This window comes from Thalassophryne amazonica, chromosome 12, assembly GCF_902500255.1.
Source record: "Thalassophryne amazonica chromosome 12, fThaAma1.1, whole genome shotgun sequence".
Classification (NCBI taxonomy): Eukaryota; Metazoa; Chordata; class Actinopteri; order Batrachoidiformes; family Batrachoididae; genus Thalassophryne; species Thalassophryne amazonica.
The window spans coordinates 74,157,386-74,181,097 of record NC_047114.1 but is presented as its reverse complement, the minus strand read 5'-3'; the positions used below and the strand labels follow the sequence as shown (position 1 = coordinate 74,181,097).

Here is a 23,712-nt window from a genome sequence, read left to right as displayed (position 1 = left end):
TTTATGAGCACTTGCAAACCCCAGCTCACCCTTCAGCCACCTATCACATGATGAGCTGCACTGCCACTATGGCTGTGTTCACATTACTGTCTGAAATAACCTGAACCTGATTTTTTTAAACAGTATTTCATTTATTTGGCGTCCATGTGTGTGGAGCAGGTAGCTCAGTGTGATAAGGAGTTGAACTGTCAAAATATGGATCTGGGTTTGATTCCCAGGCATGCTACTTGATTGTGTCACTGGACAAGGCACTTCACCTTCATTGTGCCAGTCCACCCAGATGTAAATGCCTACTGGTTTTGGCTATGGAAGTAACCTGCGTTAAAGTGGCCTTCTGTCCAAGAGGAGCCAATCACTCTCATTGGCTTCATGCTACAGAATCCGGGGATAAACACCAGCACCAAATGACATCAGAACCTATATAGGACTTCCTTCTTGCGGCAGACATCGGCCTGTGTGTGAACATGCCACATCTGTTTTTTTGTGGCTGCTATGACAATAACCAGACCAGCTACAAGCCAGTTATTGGGAAAAAAAATCCAGTACAAACTCACACTTAGCATGCACTTCCTTTCTCTCCTACCTTTCATTATCTTCTAAATTTTCACTGTTTTCATTCATTGGTTTGCATGTGTATGTAAAGATGATGTTCATAATTATGCTGTTATCTCCTTTAAGCCTCTGGAGTCCAGGGTATAATTGGCCGTTGTTGATTACTTTTGGTTTTTACCTTCATAATTTACCTCAAAAAACTGTTTGCTTTGCCTTGTTTGGTGTCATTTTTTCAGCATAACATCACCTGTGTGACTTTACAGTTTTTTTTCTTTCATTAACAAACAATGAACCTACATTCACACAAAAACATAAAATCCGAATAGAAAAAAGTTTGTTGTTTTTTTCACTGAGAAAACTACAAATATGTTTAAGAAACCATTTTTATAACTTAGAATGTAACTATAAATTGTAAATTTCGAAAACACGTGCAAATGTAGCAAACATCAAAGTTATATACAACTATTTACATTAAAATGCAGGAAATGCTTCAGGTGTTTTGTACAACTATTTACATAACAATAAGATGTCATACAAATGATTTGTGCCTCTCAAAAAACAATTCCTGTCCAAAACAAGACGGAGTGGGCACGGGCCTCACCCACAGGAGTGTCACTCCTCCTGTTGTCCACCTGGAGGCAGTGTTGGTACTTTTGTGTACCTTTGATGGCGTTTTGACTACCAACCCACATGGATTGGTGATCAGTCTACATGATTGGCTTAGGTTGTGCGGTTTTCCACCAGTGATAAAGGGGAAGGCATAGTTTTGTTATCTGTCTCTTCTCCAGCAAGACAGAGCTCACCCAGGAAATGAGACTCCCATTTGCTGCACCTTTCTTGAGCACCAAAAATGACCATAATATTCATGAAAAAACATTGCGGAAATTATTAATCATAATTCAAGTTGTACTTGGCCGATCAACAGAATTTAAAAACTGGTATATAGTTTGAAGTCTGCTAGACCTGTTCAAAATGTCAAATGTTACAAAATGTTTTGGGCCACATGTTCTTGTTCCAATAATAAATAAAATATCTGTGCCAAATTTTATTGTAATCGGACATTGTATAGGGGTCCCCCACAAAGCAACAATTTTCCCCAAACAAGCAATGTAGTAACCCAGCAATTCCAGTAATGTTCTCCTCTGGGTGACCAATCAACCACCACTTTTTGTGATTAGAAGCCATCATATGTACCTGTAAAAGAAAAATAATGGCATCAGAGTCTTTAGTCTCCCATTAGGGTGATGTTGCCTTGCCACCAGAGGGAGAGGAAGATGTGTCACTCTGGGGGACCTTTAAATCTTATCTGATTGAGTTCAAATTTGGTCTGCACCTATAAAACCCCAAGTGGAACAAAAACAATATGTGGCCCGAACTCTCTCACAACTTTTATTTTTTCACTATATAACAGGAACAGCCCTAACGTCCGCACTTTCAACACACATTCAACTGGACACTCAAAGTGTGGTGGATTTGATGGGAAAACCACTTAATTCGGTCATGTGACTTTTACGTGAAGACGTGTTAGACGACTCCAGAAGGTTAAACTGTAAAAATATAATTTGCTGTTAAAGTACATCTTCCAACTACAGCATAATTGTGATTTCACATTTGGACGTTGCTTTGGATAAAAGCATTAGCTAAATTAATGTGGTGAAAAATAAATAAGGTTTGGCATTTCAGGTCAACTTCATCTGTTAATGTGAACATATTCATATGTAACTAACCAGTAATAATAATAATAATAATCATTTCATGTATTCACATGACCCAGAAAATATATGATCAGCATGTTTAAAATAACCCTTGCATTTGGGTCAGTTCAACTAGTATTGTTAACATACTGATTTTTGTTTTCTGATCTCTGCCAGTGAGAACCACAAGATCCCTTACAAACATACATGTGAATCAAGACCAAAAAATCAGATTCAGCCCACTTCAGCCAGGAATGTGAATCTAGGCTTCATCGATTATATTATATATTATTTTCTAATTCCAGTTTTATCACAAAACCAACAGTTTGCTGTGTGTGAATGCAGCTTGATTAATAAAATTCATGGGTAACTCTCGAAAACTTAAAGAATTTCAAAACCTTTTGTATGATTTTAGTGTTTATTTTGTTTATAACATTCATTGATGTTACGCGTCCTATCTCTATCTCATTTTCAGCTTGTCAGGTTGTCCACGTGCCAGAAAGGGAGGTTTGAAACTCACACCAAACAAGGATGAAAAAGATGAGCAAGAGCTTAAGTAAGACATTTTCCTCACATCTCATGCTGTCAGATTGTGTGTTTTTTCTTTCTGTCTCGCTCTTTTAAATCCAAAAATAAACAAGGATCTATTGTTTAAATGCGTCATGCTTTTTGTGACTGGGACACGATACCTGGAGGCCATTAAGTTAAACAAAGAAAATAATACTTCTCTTGTCATAACATTAACAAATTATTCTCCGAGGATTAGCGGCGTGTTTTGTTTTTTCATTTTGTCCATTTTCTGAATATATCTGGCTTATCACTCTTTACTGATTGCTTTCTTCATAATTAAGAAAATGTTAAAATTATTCGCTCCCACGCCATTTCACTCATTAATCACCGCTGCCTCACAAAGTATTATGGGAAGCAAAAAAATATTAATGTAATTGATTTGCAGTTTAAATCCAAAGTCAGATACATGAAGGCTTGTTTACTTATACATCTGGTCACTGATTTTTTTTTTTCTTTTTAATTACTAATGCAAGGGTACAAGCTTAGGAATTAGACTGGAATAGATCTCACACACATTAAAAGAGGAATGGAGAGATTTGGGGGGTAGAAAATGTCCCCTAGATTATTGTAAACAGCGGGCCATATGGTGCCGCCGGTGTCGTCCCGCTGCCGTGCATCGACCTGCCTACCTGTGCTGGATGGATGTAATGGAGCCGATGTTGTTTTGTCCTCTAAGTGCTGCTGTTTCAGTGCTGTAACAAACTGCTGAAACAGGCTTTTTGCGGCACCACTCTGCACCGTACGTGCCATTTGTATCATCTCAGGTGACCTTTCACCTTTATCAATAAGGGAGAGGGTTAGAAACCTCCATATCAGGATGGGTGTGTGTGTGTGTGTGTGTGTGTGTTATACGTGACAATTATGTGTAATTCATGTCACTCCATTACTGACCTGCAGAAAACAGACCTGAAAATGCAACCGTTAAAAAAACCCCAAAAAACCAAACAAAAAAACCTCGTAATGATAGTCAGCGTAGATTTGTAAAAAAAAAAAAAAAAAAAAGCACAAATAACTCAAAAATGTACACACCAAACTGGCTGCTTCCTCGCCCTATGACTAAAGTTTCGACTGGATTAATAACTGATAGCTAATGTGATTATCTGAGTCCATTTCTAGTTTTTGGCCACTTCATTTTTAATCAGCATTTGGCTGGATTAATCAACTTAATGGTGAACAAATCTTCCGGTCTAGTTATTGAAAGAGTGATTTTTTTGGTGGTTTTTGTGCGATCTGAGAGAATGATTTGGTTTCATTATTATTGTTTATATGTTATCTGTACCTCAGCTCTAAAGTACTTGTTATTTTGTACAGTGAAATATTTTTTAATTCGTTGCACGGAAATATTATTTATTCTGTGTGCGTTTTTCATGCAAGTTAGTTTTGAGAAGATTTTTGTTTCCCCTAAATAAATATACATAATGCTACATACCCATAATGTTACATTATTTACCGCTTGTTTACAGTATTGTCCACCGGGTTTTGTGGCTTGGTGCTGTGCAAAAATTATAGGCACCCCAAAATGTGATTCGAAAGTAGTGTTTGATTCCTCCATTAACCAGTGTGTCAATATAGGAAATAAATAAATAAATAAAATAAACATCTGCATCCTGTATGCAATTTGGACCAAACCCGTTGCACTTAAAAAAATTAAATTCAAAAAATGTACATTCTATAGACATATTCTGATCATGTGCAAGTGATGTACATATTTATGTTTCCTTTTTTTCCCATTGTGGAATGATTTGGGGTCCACCAAGAATAAAGTGATTTGTATTTGAGAAAAAAAAATGTGAAAGGTCAAGGTTACAGGCTAAGGTCAAAATGTCAGCTGATTGTTTATACAGTGTATGGGGGCATTTAGAATGGTGACTCTGAGGAATTGGTTACAGATACACCTATACTGAACAAAGGGAACACAACCTTTTTGTTTCCATGTATTGCTGCTTATTCAGCACTCATATTGTGTCATATATGACCTTTCTGTTGGTCACATGACCTTTGATCTTGGTTTTCTCGACAGGTCAAACTCAATGTCATATCTGTTTACCTTAAACAGTTTTGGGCAATTCAGGTGTTCACATTTGTGGTCACATGACCACACAGAACCACATTTTATGGTCTTAATGAATCACAAAGAATGAATTTGCATGAATCGTGTCAAGCAAGTGTTGGTCTCTCTGAGTGCCCCTTCTTGTTTGTTCAGTTTCATAAAAGAAACTAGTCAGTTGTCAAGTTACTTTCTGTGTAGGCCAGAAAAGCAGGTGTCAGGTGGGTGGATCACTGATACATTGCACACCACGGGCTTGATTCCAGGTGTGTGCTTTAGACAACCTGTCTGTGTCCTTAAACAAGACACTTCATCTGCATTTTCTCAGTACACTCAGCTGTAAATGGGCACCAGCCTTTGCTGGGGGAGTGCCGTGTGTTAGACAGGCGTCCCGTCCACGGGGAGTCATAGACTGAGGCCAAGGTATCTGGGGATAAGCACTGCTCCGATGGGCCTTGGGACCTGTATAAGACTTTTGCCGCACTCAGTGCATGACAACACAGAGACAGTTGAAAGCCAATCACTCACTAATAAAATGATTCTGAAAATCACATTAATTACAACCAGATTTTCTTATAAATAACAGGATACAACCTAAAAAATATGGATTTTTATCACCTTCACAAATGTGTTTTTCTTGTTGAAAGTAGTTACCAATTTTACTTATTTGCATTTCAATTTCAATTTTCAATTTATTTTCATTTATATAGCGCCAAATCACAACAGAGTTGCCTCAAAGCGCTTCACACAGGTAAGGTACCAACCCCCAGAGCAACAGTGGTAAGGAAAAACTCCCTCTGAGGAAGAAACCTCAAGCAGACCAGACTCAAAGGGGTGACCCTCTGCTTGGGCCATGCTACAAACATAAATTACAGAACAATTCACGGACGAATATACAAGAAATGCTGTTGGCGCACAGGACAGGAGGGTCGCCAACACAAATACAACTCCCATCTCTGGATGGAGCTGCACCTTAATCAGAGAAAAAAACAGAATCAGGCATCAGAAAGACAAAAAATACTGTATAATTTGCCAGCATTAAACAACAAGAAAAACAGAAGAAATACTAAGGTGATTGCTGGCAACTACAACCCCTGGAAAAAATTATGGAATCACCGGCCTCGGAGGATGTTCATTCAGTTGTTTAATTTTGTAGAATAAAAGCAGATCACAGACATGACACAAAACTAAAGTAATTTCAAATGGTAACTTTCTGGCTTTAAGAAACACTATAAGAAATCAAGAAAAAAAATTCTGGCAGTCAGTAATGGTTACTTTTTTAGACCAAGCAGAGGGAAAAAAATATGGACTCACTCAATTCTGAGGAATAAATTATGGAATCACCCTGTAAATTTTCATCCCCAAAACTAACATCTGCATCAAATCAGATCTGCTCGTTAGTCTGCATGTAAAAAGCAGTGGTCACACCTTGGAGAGCTGTTGCACCAAGTGGACTGACATGAATCATGGCTCCAACACGAGAGATGTCAATTGAAACAAAGGAGAGGATTATCAAACTCTTAAAAGAGGGTAAATCATCACGCAATGTTGCAAAAGATGTTGGTTGTTCACAGTCAGCTGTGTCTAAACTCTGGACCAAATACAAACAACACGGGAAGGTTGTTAAAGGCAAACATACTGGTAGACAAAGGAAGACTTCAAAGCGTCAAGACAGAAAACTTAAAGCAATATGTCTCAAAAATCGAAAATGCACAACAAAACAAATGAGGAACGAATGGGAGGAAACTGGAGTCAACGTCTGTGACCGAACTGTAAGAAACCGCCTAAAGGAAATGGGATTTACATACAGAAAAGCTAAACGAAAGCCATCATTAACACCTAAACAGAAAAAAACAAGGTTACAATGGGCTAAGGAAAAGCAATCGTGAACTGTGGATGACTGGATGAAAGTCATATTCAGTGATGAATCTCGAATCTGCATTGGGCAAGGTGATGATGCTGGAACTTTTGTTTGGTGCTGTTCCAATGAGATTTATAAATCTCATTGGAAATTTGAAATTGAAATTTATAAATTTCCACAGTTATTGATGATATGGGGCTGCATGTCAGGTAAAGGCACTGGGGAGATGGCTGTCATTACATCATCAATAAACGCACAGGTTTACGTTGATATTTTGGACACTTTTCTTATACCATCAATTTAAAGGATGTTTGGGGATGATGAAATCATTTTTCAAGATGATAATGCATCTTGCCATAGACCACAAACTGTGAAAACATTCCTTGCAAAAAGACACATAGGGTCAATGTCATGGCCTGCAAATAGTCCGGATCTTAATCCAATTGAAAATGTTTGGTGGAAGTTGAAGAAAATGGTCCATGACAAGGCTCCAACCTGCAAAGCTGATCTGGCAACAGCAATCAGAGAAAGTTGGAGCCAGATTGATGAAGAGTACTGTTTGTCACTCATTAAGTCCATGCCTCAGAGACTGCAAGCTGTTATAAAAGCCAGAGGTGGTGCAACAAAATACTAGTGATGTGTTGGAGCGTTCTTTTGTTTTTCATGATTCCATAATTTATTCCTCAGAATTAAGTGATTCCATATTTTTTTCCCTCTGCTTGGTCTAAAAAAGTAACCGTTACTGACTGCCACAATTTTTTTCCCTGATTTCTTATAGTGTTTCTTAAAGCCAGAAAATTGCCATTTGAAATGGCTTTAGTTTTGTGTCATGTCTGTGATCTGCTTTTTTTCTACAAAATTAAACAACTGAATGAACATCCTCCAAGGCCGGTGATTCCATAATTTTTGCCAGGGGTTGTAGCCCTAAACTTCACTAAAAGACCCAGAATTTAGGTAAAATTGAGGCTGTTGCCCACTCCAATTGCTACTAAAATGAATTAAAGGAGTAAAAAGTGTAAAACAAAACTATACCAGTATTGTAGCCATATGAAAGGGAAAATAAGTGCGTCTTAAGTCTGGACTTGAAAGTCTCCACAGAATCTGACTGTTTTATTGACGCAGGGAGATCATTCCAGAGACCAGGGGCACGATAAGAGAAAGCTCTATGACCCACAGACTTCTTATTCACCCTAGGGACACAAAGTAGTCCTGCACCATGAGAACGTAAAGCCCGGGCCGGTATGTAAGGTTTAATTAGGTCAGCTAGGTAGGGAGGTGCCAGTCCATGAATAATTTTATAGGTTAGTAGCAGAACCTTAAAATCTGATCTCACTGGGACAGGAAGCCAGTGAAGGGATGCCAAAATGGGTGTAATGTGGTTGTACTTTCTGCTTCGTGTCAAAAGTCTGGCTGCAGCATTTTGAACCAATTGGAGAGCCCCAATGCTAGACTGCAGTAAACCAGAAAATCGAACATTGCAGTAGTCCAATCTAGAAGAGATAAATGCATGGATCAGGTCAAAATGTGGGCTGTGAGCATTAATCTATAATTATTGCAAGGTTGGTGGCCAAGCGGTTAAGTGCACCTGTTTCCAAAGTAGAAGGTTCCCTTTTCAAGGCTACTGCCCATTCTCCATGTGGAGTTGCATCAGGAATGGCATCCAGCATAAAACTTGTGGCAAATCAACATGCAAATTCACCTCAGATCTGCTGTGTTGACCTTGAGTGAAACAAGGAAGAAGCCATCAAGACTTATTATATTCATCTGGCATTATTCTGCAGTATATTCTATGTGCTGTAAACACAATTCGTTTTGTGAGCTGGGAAATGGGGTGTACAGCCACAGCATTCTGAGTGCCAAATCCAAATGAGTAGAGTTGCACCAGTATGGGCATCTGGTGTAAATTTTTCCAAACCCAATATACAGCTTGCATGTCAAACTTCCATCCCAGATCAGTTGAGGCAGGGGTTAATAATGTTGGCAAACTGGCTGCCGATGGAAATTGGGCTACTGTTGGGTGGTCAAGTAAATGAATGTCTGCATGTCTGGAGGCAGAGGGAGAGGGGGAAGTTAAAGTGTGCAAGTGAGAGTCTGGACTTGGACTGAGACAGCACAGGTAGGACAGTTTGGAGACAAGGTCAGAGAGGTGAGATTGAGAAGGCTTGGCCTTGTACAGAGGAAGGACCTGGGGTACATAACTGACAATGGTTTTCTGAAGTGTTCCTGAGCCCACGCAGTAAGATCCTTTACACAATGATGTCAGTTTTTAATGCAGTGCCACATGAAGGATCAAAGGCCACGGGCATTCAGTGTTGGTTTTTGGCCTTGCCGCTTACATGTAGAAAGTTCTCCAGATTCTCTGAATCTTCTGATTATATTATGGACTTTAGATGATGGAATCCCTAAATTCCTTGCAACTGAACGAGAAACATTGTTCTTAAACTGTTGGAACATTTTTTTCATGCATTTGTTCACAAAGTAGTAATCCCCACCCCATCTTTGCTTGTGAACGGTTGAGCCTTTTGGGGATGCTCCTTTTATACCCAATCATGACACTCACCTGTTTCCAATTAGGTGTTCTTTGAGCATTCATCAACTTTCCCAGACTTTTGTTGCCCCATTCCAACTTTTTTGAAATTTGTTGCAGGCATCCATTTCAAAATGAACAAATATTTGCACAAAAACAACAAAGTCTATCAGTTTGAACATTGAATATCTTGTCTTTGTGGTGTATTCAATTGAATATTGGTTGAAGAGGATTTGCATATCATTGTATTCGGTTTTTATTTACATTTCACACAACGTCCCAACTTCACTGGAATTGAGGTTGTATATGGTGCCACAACAGTGGCCTGATGGGTCTCAAGACCTGTGTCGAACTTACTTCTTCAGTCAAAAACCTACTTTTGGACACCAAGATAATCCAAACTGGCCCACGTGGTGGGATTCTGTACAATTCAATATGCTACAATGGTAGTCAGTTTTCATCTTTGATTTTTTTTTTTTTTTTTACCTGAAAAATTCAAGTAGTCCTTCAGCTTTTTCAAGAGCATATTGTCCATGGAGGATTCTTCCCAAATTTGATGCTTGTACCATCATTTAAAAGATTGATCAGTTACCTGCAGCAAGCACTAATAGAGCTAGTATATGGTGTAAAGGACTGTGTTTCACTGCTAGGTGTCCAGTAATTGGATGTGCCGGACAGGGCCATATATCGGGAAAATACACGTCCCACCGCAGTGCAGGCAGTTGTCCACTTGCTGCCAAAAGACAGAAGGAATCGTCCATCAACGGGCTGCCCTTTGCCTGGAAAGCCAACAAACAGGAGCTGCCCCATTGTCCCCTGCCTGGCTGCAACGGCCTCGGACATGCCAATAATGTGTTTGCCACTCACAGAAGGTGAGCGCCTCCATTTTGTTTCCAAACAATGCTGGAGGTTGGCATGCTGCCCTCCCACAATACAGTATCTCCTTTATTCTGTCACAGTTTGCTACTTGTGTTGCATTCTCTTATCCAAAACTATCACTTATGACCTGCTGAACTAGTTTGTCCGGCTGCCCGCTGAATGCACAGAGCATCAAGAAGAAGCACTCCGAAGAAGAAATGATGACTATCAAAGTGAAAGCCAGCAGTGGTGAGACCTCCTGGCACACAATGTTTCACAGTCAGCATAGTTGAAATGTAGTGGTGGGAACAGTTCAGCTAATCAGCTAACAGCTAATTGTCAAAGTAACTAACAGATTAGCTTTTCAGATAACGCTGAAAATCGTTAGTGAACCATTTAACTTTCATTAAATTTAGTTTGGCTCACATTTTTACAGAAGGCCAAAATATGGCCATCGTGTAATACGAAGGATTTTCATCCGTCTGTCTGTGCTCAGCATAAGTCCAGTCCTATTACCGCCAGGGGCTTCAAATTCACAGGAAATATTCTTGGGACACAGACCTTGGACAAGTTCAAAGACAGCAAACCTTGGCCTATTTTAAGAAGTGAGAAGGTCTCATTCTGTTCCCTGTTTTTATGCTCACACGGCAAGGGTATTTTAGCATTGCGTTATATTTTAAAATAAAGTTTAAAGTTCAAAAACATTTGTAAACCCTAAAATAATCTATATATTAATAGCCAAGTTGCCTCTGTGTGCGTGTGTATGCATGCCTGCATGTGTTTGGCCAAGATCATAGAGAAACGGAAGCGCTGGCATTTGCCGTTTGGTATGCGTATGTTTTTTGGGTAAAGAATGAAGGCTGTGAAAACGGCAAGTTGATAGAACTAATATTTTTAGAGAAATGACCTATAATAACTAACAACAGTGAACAATGGACATTGTGCTGCAATGCACCATGGGAGTTCAGGCTTTTAAAATGTTGTTATTGTGGTTCATGTTACTTTAACAGTGTTGTTAGTGTTATTGATTTAGTGTGTTTTTGTATTGGTTTAGTCAGTGTAGTTAAGTGTCATGCTACAATTACCTTGAGTGAGTTAAGTGTCATGTTGCCATTACCATGATTGAAAACTGTAGTGTGTTTGATGTCTTCTGCCACAGTCTCTGTTGGTGGGTATGTAAAATTAAAAGTAGCTGCTTGCAGCAGAATGCATAAAAGACAAAAAAAAGGTCTGTGTGTGTGTGTGTGTGTGTGTGTGTGTGTGTGTGTGTGTGTGTGTGTGTGTGTGTGTGTGTGTGTGTGTGTGTGTGTGTGTGTGTGTGTGCGTGCGTGCAGCAGCTTTGATCACAGAGAAACTGTGAAGAGCTGACTTTTGCTGTGTGGTGTGGTATGTATTTTGTGTAAAGGATCAATGCCTCCAAAACAAAAAGTTGATAGGACTAATATTTTTGGTGAAATTAGCAATATGAGATAACGACAGTGAACAATGTGATAATTACATTCTGGACTCACACGCCATTCTAGCAGGGGGCGGTAAATCGTCTATATATTAAAATGTTCGTGCATGATTTTATTTAGTAAGTTCAATGTAAGTACATAATATAATTGTAAATATGTTAAAAATACATGGATGGCACAAGAAAGTGAAAACCTTATTTCCATTGTTGTCCAGACTAAATGCATTATTTCTGTTGTGAAAGTGTAGTAACACGGACCCACAACAGGGGGCGTAAATGAATGGACAATGAATGAGCCAAAATACAACACTTTACTGTTGTGAATGTGCACAACGAAATACAGACGATTACGGAATTTATATGTAGTCAATCCACAGAGGTGACGTGTGGGCAGGCTCGAGGATAGAAGACATCTGTCCAGACAGGAACCGGATCCCACACGATTTTTACTGCCACCGAACCCGGAAGATACTGGAGCCGCCAAGTCCCGAGTCCCCAGGTGGCCACCGTCTCCGGCTGTCGGATCTGGTACTGCTGGCAGGAAGCAGAAACAGTTAGGTGTGGGTGTGTGTACACCCAGTAACAGTCAGCAATCCAGGTGGGAATTACTCCTCCACCTCCGCAATTACGAACACACAGTCTTTTACAGAACCTGAAACAGACACTTGTCTCACTGATCGTGAAGGGTGCGATCCATCACCCTGCCGTCACCGACCAGCTCAGCCTCCAGCTGACACAAGCTGAGGATTATTACCTCCAATGGTAGGTGATATCTCGGCAGCGGGGTGGAGATGTCATCCGGCCTTTATGGAGTGGTTGATGAGATGGTGATAGGTGACAGCTGTCAGGAATTGATGAATGACAGCTGTCACCCCCAGCTGTTCCTGTGAGGCGGCAGCGCCCTCTCGTGCCTGAAGCCCGCACTTCAGGCAGGCCGCCCTCTGGTGGTGGGCCAGCAGTACCTCCTCTTCAGCGGCCCACACAACAATTTCAATTGTTAAAGTTATTATCTATGTCCATTTTTATTTCTTAATATTTCTTATTTGTTTATTACTTTCTGTATTGTGAAAAACGGTATGTTGAATGAAAATTTTTTTAATTTAATTTATTTAATTATTTACGAGGGCTGTCCATAAAGTATAGGTCCTTTTTATTTTTTTCAAAAACTATATGGATTTCATTCATATGTTTTTACGTCAGACATGCTTGAACCCTCGTGCGCATGCGTGAGTTTTTCCACGCCTGTCGGTGACGTCATTCGCCTGTGAGCACTCCTTGTGGGAGGAGTCGTCCAGCCCCTCGTCGGAATTCCTTTGTCTGAGAAGTTGCTGAGAGACTGGCGCTTTGTTTGATCAAAATTTTTTCTAAACCTGTGAGACACATCGAAGTGGACACGGTTCGAAAAATTAAGCTGGTTTTCGGTGAAAATTTTAACGGCTGATGAGAGATTTTGAGGTGATACTGTCGCTTTAAGGACTTCCCATGGAGCGAGACGTCGTGCAGCACTCCCAGGCGCCGTTGTCAGCCTGTTTCAAGCTGAAAACCTCCACATTTCAGGCTCTATTGATCCAGGACGTCGTGAGAGAACAGAGAAGTTTCAGAAGAAGTCGGTTTCAGCATTTTATCTGGATATTCCACTGTTAAAGGAGATTTTTTTAATGAAAGACGTGCGGACGGGTCCGCGCGTCGGGACGCAGCCGGCGCGGTGTGGCGGCACAGGAAAAACACCTCCGTGTTGATAACCATTTGTAAAATCCAGGCGGCTTTTGATGGCTTTCAGTGGAGTGAGTATATGAGAAATTGTTTAACAGCTGGACATGTTCCAACTTGTCCTTAAGGCTTCCAACGGAGGTGTTTTTCCTGAAATCCATGTAGTTTTTGAAAAAAATAAAAAGGACCTATACTTTATGGACAGCCCTCGTATATATATCTTGATCATCTTCTGATCTTGATATGCTCAATCTTCTTGGGAACCTCCATATTTATGCTTAAATATATTAAAATTTCAAGTCTTTAGGTCTGTTTTTCAGGGTTTTAGAGCCAAAGCACTAACCTACATTGTTAAGCTTACCATCGACAAATGAAGCTTTTCTACAGAAGCCTTAAGCAGTGTACAGTTCTGAAATTTCCACCTTTTGACCCAAAACCAATAGGCTTCTTGGGGTCACTATGGCTAACAAACATACCAAGTTTGATGACAATCTGACATTTAAGAAAGACGATATTGTGCTCACAATATTTTTTACAAAGTACGCTCCAGTGATCTTGTCTTTTCACTACAAAGACAACAGGCTTCTTGGGGTCAATATACCTAACACACCTTCCAAGTTATTGGGCAGTTAAAAAAAGTTACTGTGCTCATAATTTTAATTGAATTCAGTTTTATTTATATTGTCAAATCACCACGCGTTGCTCCAAGGCATTTCACAAGGAGGGCAAGGTCCAAAACAGTAGACCAGGCCCAGTAAGGTGACCAGTCCTCAGGCCATTCCAACCCACAGTAAAACAGTTAAAAAAAGAAGACAATTTAAAATGATGAAGACAATAAAGATCTTCACAAAGTACACTCCAGTCACCTTGACCTTTAACCCTTTAACCCCAAAAACCAGTAAGCTTCTTGGGGTCACTATGTGTAATGCTTATACTACATTTGGTGACTAACAGGCTAGTACAACAAAAATCTCTGCCACAAGTGAAATGTTGAGTGAGTGAGTGAGTGACTAATTGACTGATTGAGTGACTGACTAACAGACTGACTGACTAAGACTGACTGACTGACTGAGTGAATGACTGATTAACAGACTGACTAAAAGACTGACTGACTAACAGACTGACTTACTAACTGACTGACTAACAGACTGACTGAGTGACTGAGTTACTAACTTCTCATATGTCTAGGCCACTGGCTGTACTGTGGTAGATTACAAACAACAACAAAAAAAGCCACAGCTAAATTCATTTCATAAAACTTACCGCTTAGCAGTTAATGGTAGCTTCAACAAAATGTTGTAGCGGTTTATCAGTTTTGTGTTACTACAGTTAACTTTCCAGTTAGCATATTAGCGGTATCGAAGCTAACTATTAGGTTTGCTGTGCCCACCACTACTAAAGTGTCCATTTTACCACCAGAAATGTCATTCAGAGCATTTCCTCTGACTCAGGTGTAGAAAATAAAGATGACATCCAACACCTAGACCACGAGATAAACGAGCTGAATGAATCCAACATGAAAATTGAGGCAGATATGATGCAACTCCAAACCCAGGTAAGTATTTACTCCAGTCAGTTTTGGGGGGTTTTGGGGGCGGTTGGCTGAGAGCGCTGTGAGATCTGGCTCGCTCAACTTTACGGAGTTTCTCTCCTAGCAGATTTCATCTATGGAATGTAACCTGAAGAGCATCGAAGAGGAGAACAAGATGATCGAACAGCACAACGACAGCCTCCTGAAGGAGCTCGCTCGCCTTAGCCAAGCTCTCATTAGCAGTCTAACAGATATTCATCTGCCTCAAATGGTACAGTAAGCTTTGAGCACCAATCCTGGAAGGAATCTATCTCTGACGTTTGTCGCTTTTTTGCCATTTTACTAATAGTCAAACGTGTTTTTGTTGCAGGGGCCCATCAGTGAGCATAATTTTGAAGCCTATGTGAACACATTAACTGATATGTACAACAACTCCGAGCATGAATACTCTCCAGAGTGCAAGGCCCTCTTGGATAATATCAAACAGGCTATTAAGGGCATCCATGTTTAATCTGCACAGCTACCAGGATGTTTCTTTGACTGCGAATAATGGCACTAGATAGCTCTATTTTACTGAAGAGTGCTGGCTCGGCCGCGTGGAGACGACGAGGCTTTTGGAAATGCGTTGGGCATTTCCCGGTAAATATACTGCACTGAGAAAATTACCAGCCACATTTTGTAACGCTTTTACTGTTTCTGCATTCTCTTGTTTACCCCGGTGAGATTTTTAACCCTGTTGCACTTAATTATTTTGTATGGTTTGCTTGATTTTTCATTTGTGTTCACATCATTCTTATATAATCGCTATTTATGCTATTTGTTTGCAAATGTATTTATTTCCTGAGTTTGTATTTATTTCCACAAATGTAAATGCTTAATACTGGGGGGAAAAAAATCTGTTGACTTTCTGCACATTGTAAATGATAGAGCACATTCCAATTTCATGGCATCCTTGCGCCATCTAGTGTTGAAAGACGTGTGTTAGACAATAAGTTGGATCTCCCTACCAAATCATAAATATTTAAAACACTGCTTTTGCTCTCTTTATTGGAAACTGAATGTATAAGACAAACTGAGCACTGAGATTAAAAAAACCCTACTGTACTGTATTTTTCTGAAACAACAATTTTAGTGCGCAAATTGCAAAACAGTTAAGAGTGAATTTCAGTGAACTGAATGTCAGATTCTGCTTTGCATAGAATAAAATCAAAATCCACTTTGACAGGATGTATTTCTTTTTTCTTTTTTTCCCAAAAATATACTTATTAAACTGCCTTTTGTGCACACAGGTGGGAGTGTGCATATAGTATGTGCCTAAATGTATATGAATCCATAAAAATACACGAGTACTATGTTTTGTGGTAGGACAGTATTACGTGGATGGTGTCTGATTTATTATACAGTACCATTATTTTCATAGGAGGAAATGTTCCAGGTGACTGTTTGTTTCTCGGTAGCTCTAATCTCACAGATTTTGAAATATCACATCTGAGATAGACAAAAAAATAAAATAAAAATCCGGTGTTCATTTTGAGTTTTGCTGTCATGGAGAGAAAATGAAAAGGAATAGTGAATTATAAGAAAATATTTTGTTTTATTACATCCTAAACTGATTTCCAAACTTTAAAGCTACAGTGTGTAGGATTTAGTGTCATCTAGTGGTGAGGTTACAAATTGCATCAGTCCGTTGCTGGTCACGTTTTTGTTTCAGTTCACAGTTTTAGTTCTTTGGTGACAGTGACTCATACTCGTCTTCTTTTGTCGTAAGCAATAAGTATGATCCCCCGTTTAACAAAAACGAGGGTTCTCAAACTTGTTAGCCTACACTATCAACTAGTACATAGTGTATAGGGGAGCAACCACTCATCTCTCACCTCTTTTCTTTGGTCTTCCGACCACTCTGCAAAAATACAAAAGACAGAGCAAAGTGTTTACCTTCTGAGCTACTGTATAAACATGGCAATGCAATATGGCGGTCTTCATCAGGGGGCATGCTCCCATGTAGATATGACGGCTCATTCTAAGCTTGCGAAAACGCATCGATTCATTTTAGTAGGTAATTACACACTAATGAACAGATGGTTACGAATGCTATACTCCATTTCTGTTAAAAGACACCTTTATATCCTACACATTGTAGCTTTAATATTTAAACAAGTTTTTAAAATTTGATTGTTATTCAGTGTTTGGGGCTGATTTGAATTGTAGCTTTTTCAAAACTGAGCTGACTACCACAATTTGCATTTCCGTTTCAATCATTCCATCAAAAAAGTTTGTTTTTTTTAAGATATTGAAATATGATGGTATTCATTAGCTAACTGTTTGTTTGCATCAATTGCACTTTTGTATTTGAATTATTATTTTTGTTTGTTTTGTTCACACTGGTCCTTATATCATTTTTTTTAAGGAAAATGGGGCGGTGTCATCATGCACATGTTTAAATTTGGCATGAAGTTACTTTTAAAGGGGCCATATTGTGCAAGGTCAGTTTTTTCTCGAAGATTTGCAGTTAGGTTGAAATTTCATATTAAATATCCTCAAAAATCCCACAGTTTAGTGGATTTTTTGAGAATATTTGCCTTATAACTCCTTTGTTATAAGACAAATTTAAACCTAAAATGGCTGATTTTAGATTTCTGTTACGTGTGTCACAGATGCCCATATCTGGTCTCCTGTTCACTGTGTGAGACACGCCTACTTACCCTCAGCACCCTCACGCCCACACAGTTTAGAGGACCAACACAGTAAGATGGCCACAGTTTTAGGAGAAAGGGAGTGTAGTGAGCAGCAGCTCCTTTCCATTTAAAGCAACAGGCAGAGAAATGTTGAGAAAATCAAATACTTGATTCAGCTTGAATGCATCACTTAAGTGTCTATGGGATAGTTTAGGTAAAAATATTCAGTTTTTAAGACAGTGGGTGACTTAAATTAGATTACTTAAAGTCTGCATTGTGTGGCTCTTTTAAGAGAGAAATAATGTTATTGTGTGATTCATTTAAGTAATGCATTTTTAATTTCTGCAAAGGAAGTCACAGTCATGTAGCCTAGTACATTTCCAAGAAGAAAAATGTAACAGCAAATGAGCCAAATTAGAAAATGAAGTAAGACCCTATTTTATCCAAATACTCAGTATGTTTTAAAGAATTTTAATCTTTTAAAATTGCATCACACTGTTTAAACCTAACAATCCTTTATTCCCAGTTTCTTATATTTTATTCCTATTACCACACATTGGTTGCTCAGGAAGTTTTGTGAATAATATTTATTTTTCTCCCTGTTAGTATTTGATGTTTTGTAATGTGAAATGCTTTTTTTGTGGAAAATATTAGTATGATATGAAACTGTATTGTATTTTATTTTCTTTTACATTAAAATGTAATGCTTTTTTCAGTTTAAGTAGTTTGTAAATGGATACTTCCTATTACTTTTACTATTTCATAATAAACAGATATGCGCTGTGTTGTACAGTTTGTGTATGGTAGAAATAAACTTTTCAAATGCTTCTGTGATTTTTTCTTTCCGCCAGTGAACACAGAAATGTCACTTTCTTGTGATATTAGCGACACCTCGTGTGCAAAAGTAGGCATTACACCAAGAACAACAGCGTATACTACAAAATAGCAAATCTGAAAGTTACACAAAACGTGTTTTAGCACGTGTGCTAATATTTTGGTACAAGTTAATTTATGTAATAAGGAGAAAAGCAGATGTTTTTAACCAAAACAAAACATGATGACACTAATGTAACATTAAATTTATATATGCAGATACAGTATTTCACAATAAGTTTAAATTATGTGAATTTTACCTCAACTAATCATCCTGAATTGTGTTTACTAGCACGGATCGATATACTTTAAAACTATTCATAATATAATCATGATTAATTCCTGTGTGTTACGCAAGAAGAAAGCACTTTAATGGTAGAACACAATTTTTTTAATGAATTTAAGTAAATTTGTAGTTCTAGCTGGTTCAAAATGAGTCAAATCAATGTTTTAAACCATGTTTAATTTGTTAGCTGATAGTCAAAATTAGATATCTACACATAATGAATAAGTTGTTATTGCTTCAACCTCAGTTTATCTATTTGCTTGTTTGTTTGTTTTTAGTTATTAGTGATAAATTATGAGTGCACTTCCATAAAAAATGGTGAAAATACTGAATGAAATTGGAAGAACAAATATTATTTTGATGATAAGATCTGAGTGGAGAAATGTTGTTGTTAAATTAAAGCTATAGTGTGTAGGATTTAGTGTCATCTAGTGGTGAGGGTAAAGATTGCATCATGTCTTCAGGCTGTGCTGCAAAATACTAAAGGCAGAGGAAGTATGTCCTTTTTGAGCTACTGTATCAACATGGGCGTGCAACATGGCGGCCTCTGTGAGGAAGCCCGCTTTCCTGCAGATATGACGGGCTCATTCAAAGCTCATGAAAACATGTTTCATTGTTGCAGGTAATTACACATTATATAATGGCTGAGTAGACCTTTGTCGTTTGATTGGTGGCTTGTATGTCACGTGACAAATTATTCGTACCAATTGCCATTGTGTTTCATTTACTGTGCGACAGTGCTTTTTAACATGCAATTTTGGGACTATATGAAATATGCTATTGCATGCTGCGATCACCATGCACACTCACACTACCGGAGACGGCGTTTAGCTAAACATGGCGGCGTTTGTTTTGCTGATAAGACGACGATTTGAAGGAGCTAATTGACAATGTTAATTCTTCCAACACACACACACACACAAAACAACAAATCCATTACACCGTAAGCCATCTGGAGGCATGAAGAGCTGTTAGGATGACGTTAGGATGAAGAACTTGACGAATTTCTGGCATGATTTTTCGCTGGACTGAGGAAGTATACAAATTCAGTGCACGGAATCACAGACTACACCGTCAGAATTGGTTTTGAAATATCTGACTGTTTTTACAAGTTGCCTGAGAACAATTTTGGACTCCTATTTAAAGTTTGTGTTGGACTGTTGATGTCAAACCACCAGAACACCAAAATGTAAGTCCCTTTTCTCTTGTTAATCAATTAATAAAATATCAAATGACAAGGATCTATTTTAGCCTTTATATAAAACAAATAATGAATGTTCTTTCATTCATTCAATGGAACGAATATATAATTCAGTGAATCACCTCATGAAATATTTGAACCATTGAACTCATAAACATTCATTATTTGTATACTAATTGTCATGGTTCACAGTTCCGGTGTTGTCGTTTTGATTCTTGCGGTTCTACTTATTACGTACCATCTCCTTGTGTAGTTTTCCTACATGTCAGTTATTCCTCATTCTCCATTATTCTCTGAGTTGTTCCATGGTGTTATCTTCTGTATTGGTCTCATTCCCTCAGTGTTATTCTCTTCCATGCTTGTTGTTCTCTGCTCTCTGTGTATTTTCAGTGGATTTATTTCCTGATTGCTAGCTTCCAGGTTCAGATGTGTTTTGGTTTCTTTCGTAATTGGTGTCGGTATTCACATAACCATCACTTTTGTGTCACTCCACTGCCAGATTGTTAGTGCTCCTATCCCTGCTCTCACGCATTGTTTTCCTGTGCTTGCCTCATCGTTGCCTCTGTGTTCCTCGAATTGAGCCCGCTGTCACTTTTGTATGTTGATTAACTGTGCGTTGACACTCTGCCTGTTTTTCTGTTTGCCTCCCGAAGAACTGTTTTCCTGTGCCCTCGCTTGCCGTCAAAAAGGCTTCTTGTGCTAACTCTGACTTTGTTTACAGAAGTCACTGTGAGTAATAAATCCAGCCTTTTCTTCCCAGCCTTGCCGTTCTCAGCTTTGTGAACCAGACGTGACGGTAGTGAACAGATGATTAGAAATGCTACATTCCATTTCTGCTCAATCACCCCTAAAGTATGCATACTGTAGCTTTAAAAATGAATAATAAAAAATAAAAAATGGACTGTGTTGTCACATGACCAGCTGCCCCTGAATGCAGTTTTTTCTGGATCAAGATTAGAGCTCCAGATCTGATGAATCGGATCAGGGTCACATATCTGTGACTTTTGGCTCTTCAGAGGTCTACACACTTTAATGAGTGCTACTCCAGTTACCTTCAGCCCACCTACAGGTGAGACGAGATCACAATCAGACTGATCTCCAATTTGGTCCAAGTTGGTCAGGAATTATAAAAGTTCATCTGTCTGTATTTGTTATCTATCCAGAGATCTTTTTTTCTAAATAAAGTAATAAAAAAACATAACGTCTGCAGTCTGTGTGCACGCTTGCAGGTCTGACTCTGCAGCTCAAAGTTGCGCAATCAAGCCACAAAGTTGCAAGGAAGTAAACAAATTATTCATTTGTAAGAGAGAGGAGACATCCTCCAGAGAGAAGAGCAGGTACCCACGCAGAGCGTCTTCACTGTGACACATTACATGAGAATACTTTTCGACTTCACTGCACACTCAAGTAAATACAAGTCCTGGCAAATATAAACAAACAAACGAATAAATAAATAATGAAATCAGCACTACACCTAGAGGATGTCAATCCAGTTTTCTCATTTTTGTTCAATATCTCAACACTTTGGCTTTACACAAATCAAACAAAATAACTTGTTATGAAACACTTATGTATTTCCAGATCAAGCAGAGGAAAAAAAAATGAAATCACTCATTGATATAATAATAATAATGATGATGACAATAATGATAATAATGATGATGATGATGATAATAATAATAATAATAATAATAATAATAATAATAATAATAATAATAATAATAATAACAATAATTCCTATTTTATTTCGTATGTTTGCGATCCAAAATAGCAGGCTCACTTGTCCTCATCTTTTTTTAATCACAGCCCAAAATGTCAGAGCTGAATACTATTTGCTTACACATATTTTGTGGACCCACTCAGTGACTGTGTTTACATGAACAGCACAAATCTGATTATTGACTTTATTCTGAATAAAGTTGTATTTCTATTATGGCATTTAAAAAAGTTGTTTGAGGAATATTCCTGTGATTTATGTCTTGCAAATTATGCTGTTAAAACTCCCATAAAACGTCAAAGTCTGATGGTGTTTATATGTCTGTGATGCACTTCAGTAATCAGACTAAGACTTGAATACTCCATGTCTTAATCAGATTATTGCTTACTCTGTTTATGATTGATTACTCTGATTAATGGCAGTGGAAACAGCCTTTAGAAAAAGGTCTTAATCAGGTTAAGATGGGAATATTACTGTTGATGTAAACACAGCTACTGACTCACTGATTTCATTAATCCTATGCTTGACCTGCTAATAGATGTCTAGTCTGGTCTAAAGTAACAGCTTTAAACCACCTGGAGCCTGGGATGCCTTCAGGATAAATCAGAATCAGAATTGAGCTTTTGCCAAGTAAGTTCGCACACACAAGGAATTTGATCTGCCGTTATTGGTGCATAAACAATAAGAAAAGAAAAGAAAAAAACACTTCTGTCTTAGTCTAGCTGCGGATGGAAAGAAGCTGTTTGTGTCTTGAGGTTTTGGTCCTGATGGACCTCAGCCGCCTGCTAGAGGGGAGGGTGACAAAACATTTGTGAACTGTGTGAGAGGGATCACCCACTATCTTCCTTGCTCGGCCCAGGGCCCTCAAGGTGTACATGTCCTGTAGGGATGGCAGACTTCGGTCGATAATCTTCTCTGCTGCGTGGATGATATACTGCAGTCTACTCCTGTCCTTAGCAGTAGTGTACCAGACGGTGATAGAGGAGGAGATGATGGACTCAGTGATGGCAGCGTAGAAATTCACCATCATTGTTTTTGGCAGAAAGTATATCCTCTGTTGTGCTCTCTTGATGAGAGAGCTGTAATGAGTCCTGGTTGCACAGTTACGACATTTTAACAATCTTTATGAAATGAAAATGTGGGTTTGCATAAAGTTCCCTCCTACAGAAGAAAGGATCAGATCCTCTTCAACAAAACCAGTTTAGAGAAAGATGACCCAAGATGAGTGCTGCTGCTTCCTTAAGGAACCTGCTGAGCCATTCCCAATCTTCACTGCAAACCAGCTGCAGGCTAAATTTAGGCTGCGTGTCTGTGGGGAGCTCTGTGAGGTTACAAGGTGGGTTGAGCTCTGTGGGATCTTTCCAAATTCATATTTGCTTTTTAAAAGACTCCAATAGTGGGAAAGCTTTTCACAGCAGGACAACTGTATTATTCCTGAACTTTTCCTTTTTGTGTTTCCTCTCCACTGTGTAACTACTGCCAGTGACCATCAAGGATGGATGGATAGATAGATAGATAGATAGATAGATAGATAGATAGATAGATAGATAGATAGATAGATAGATAGATAGATAGATAGATAGATAGATAGATAGATAGATAGATAGATAGATAGATAGATAGATAGATAGATAGATAGATAGATAGATAGATAGATAGATAGATAGATAGATAGATAGATAGATAATAAAATAGTTGTTTGAATCATGCATTTTTGCAAAGTCAATAACCTTTAAGGCTGACTTTTTCTATCATATATAAGCTGCATAGTACACATTATTTTTGAGTTTAAACTTTTGAAGTATGCATTTCCTAAGCACACTAGTGTTTCTGTAAAAATGTGTTTTTTCAAAAATGGGTCAAACACTAAATAAAAATGTCCAAATTTAAGTTTTAAATCTAAACATAAATTGTACCTATTTTATAATAGACATAAGTATTTCTAATTATTATTATTATTATTATTATTATTATTATTATTACATATTTAATTTAAAGTCACTTATGACAATTTTTATGATTCTGATAATTTAAAATTCTATATATATATATATATATATATATATATATATATATATATATATATATATATATATATATATATATATATGATAAGTTTTATATTTCTGACAATTATATTTCTGACAATTTTTA

General features: G+C 38.2%; 1 protein-coding gene across 8 annotated transcripts in view; it reads left to right on the top strand.

Moving 5' to 3' along the window:
- The window catches only part of st18 (ST18 C2H2C-type zinc finger transcription factor), a 74,612-nt gene extending 56,304 nt beyond the window's left edge, over positions 1 to 18,308 (top strand). For 6 of the 8 annotated variants that reach the window (XM_034182508.1, XM_034182512.1, XM_034182509.1 and 3 more), the window contains 6 exons: positions 2,722 to 2,802; positions 9,902 to 10,123; positions 10,270 to 10,358; positions 14,727 to 14,830; positions 14,931 to 15,077; positions 15,177 to 18,308. In XM_034182508.1, the coding sequence (XP_034038399.1) occupies positions 2,722 to 2,802; positions 9,902 to 10,123; positions 10,270 to 10,358; positions 14,727 to 14,830; positions 14,931 to 15,077; positions 15,177 to 15,317 (784 nt within the window). In that variant the 3' untranslated portion in view covers positions 15,318 to 18,308. The remainder of the gene's footprint in view (positions 1 to 2,721; positions 2,803 to 9,901; positions 10,124 to 10,269; positions 10,359 to 14,726; positions 14,831 to 14,930; positions 15,078 to 15,176) is intronic. The other 2 variants (XM_034182511.1, XM_034182510.1) reach the window with 1 other exon arrangement.
- Positions 18,309 to 23,712: the final 5,404 nt, after the last annotated feature.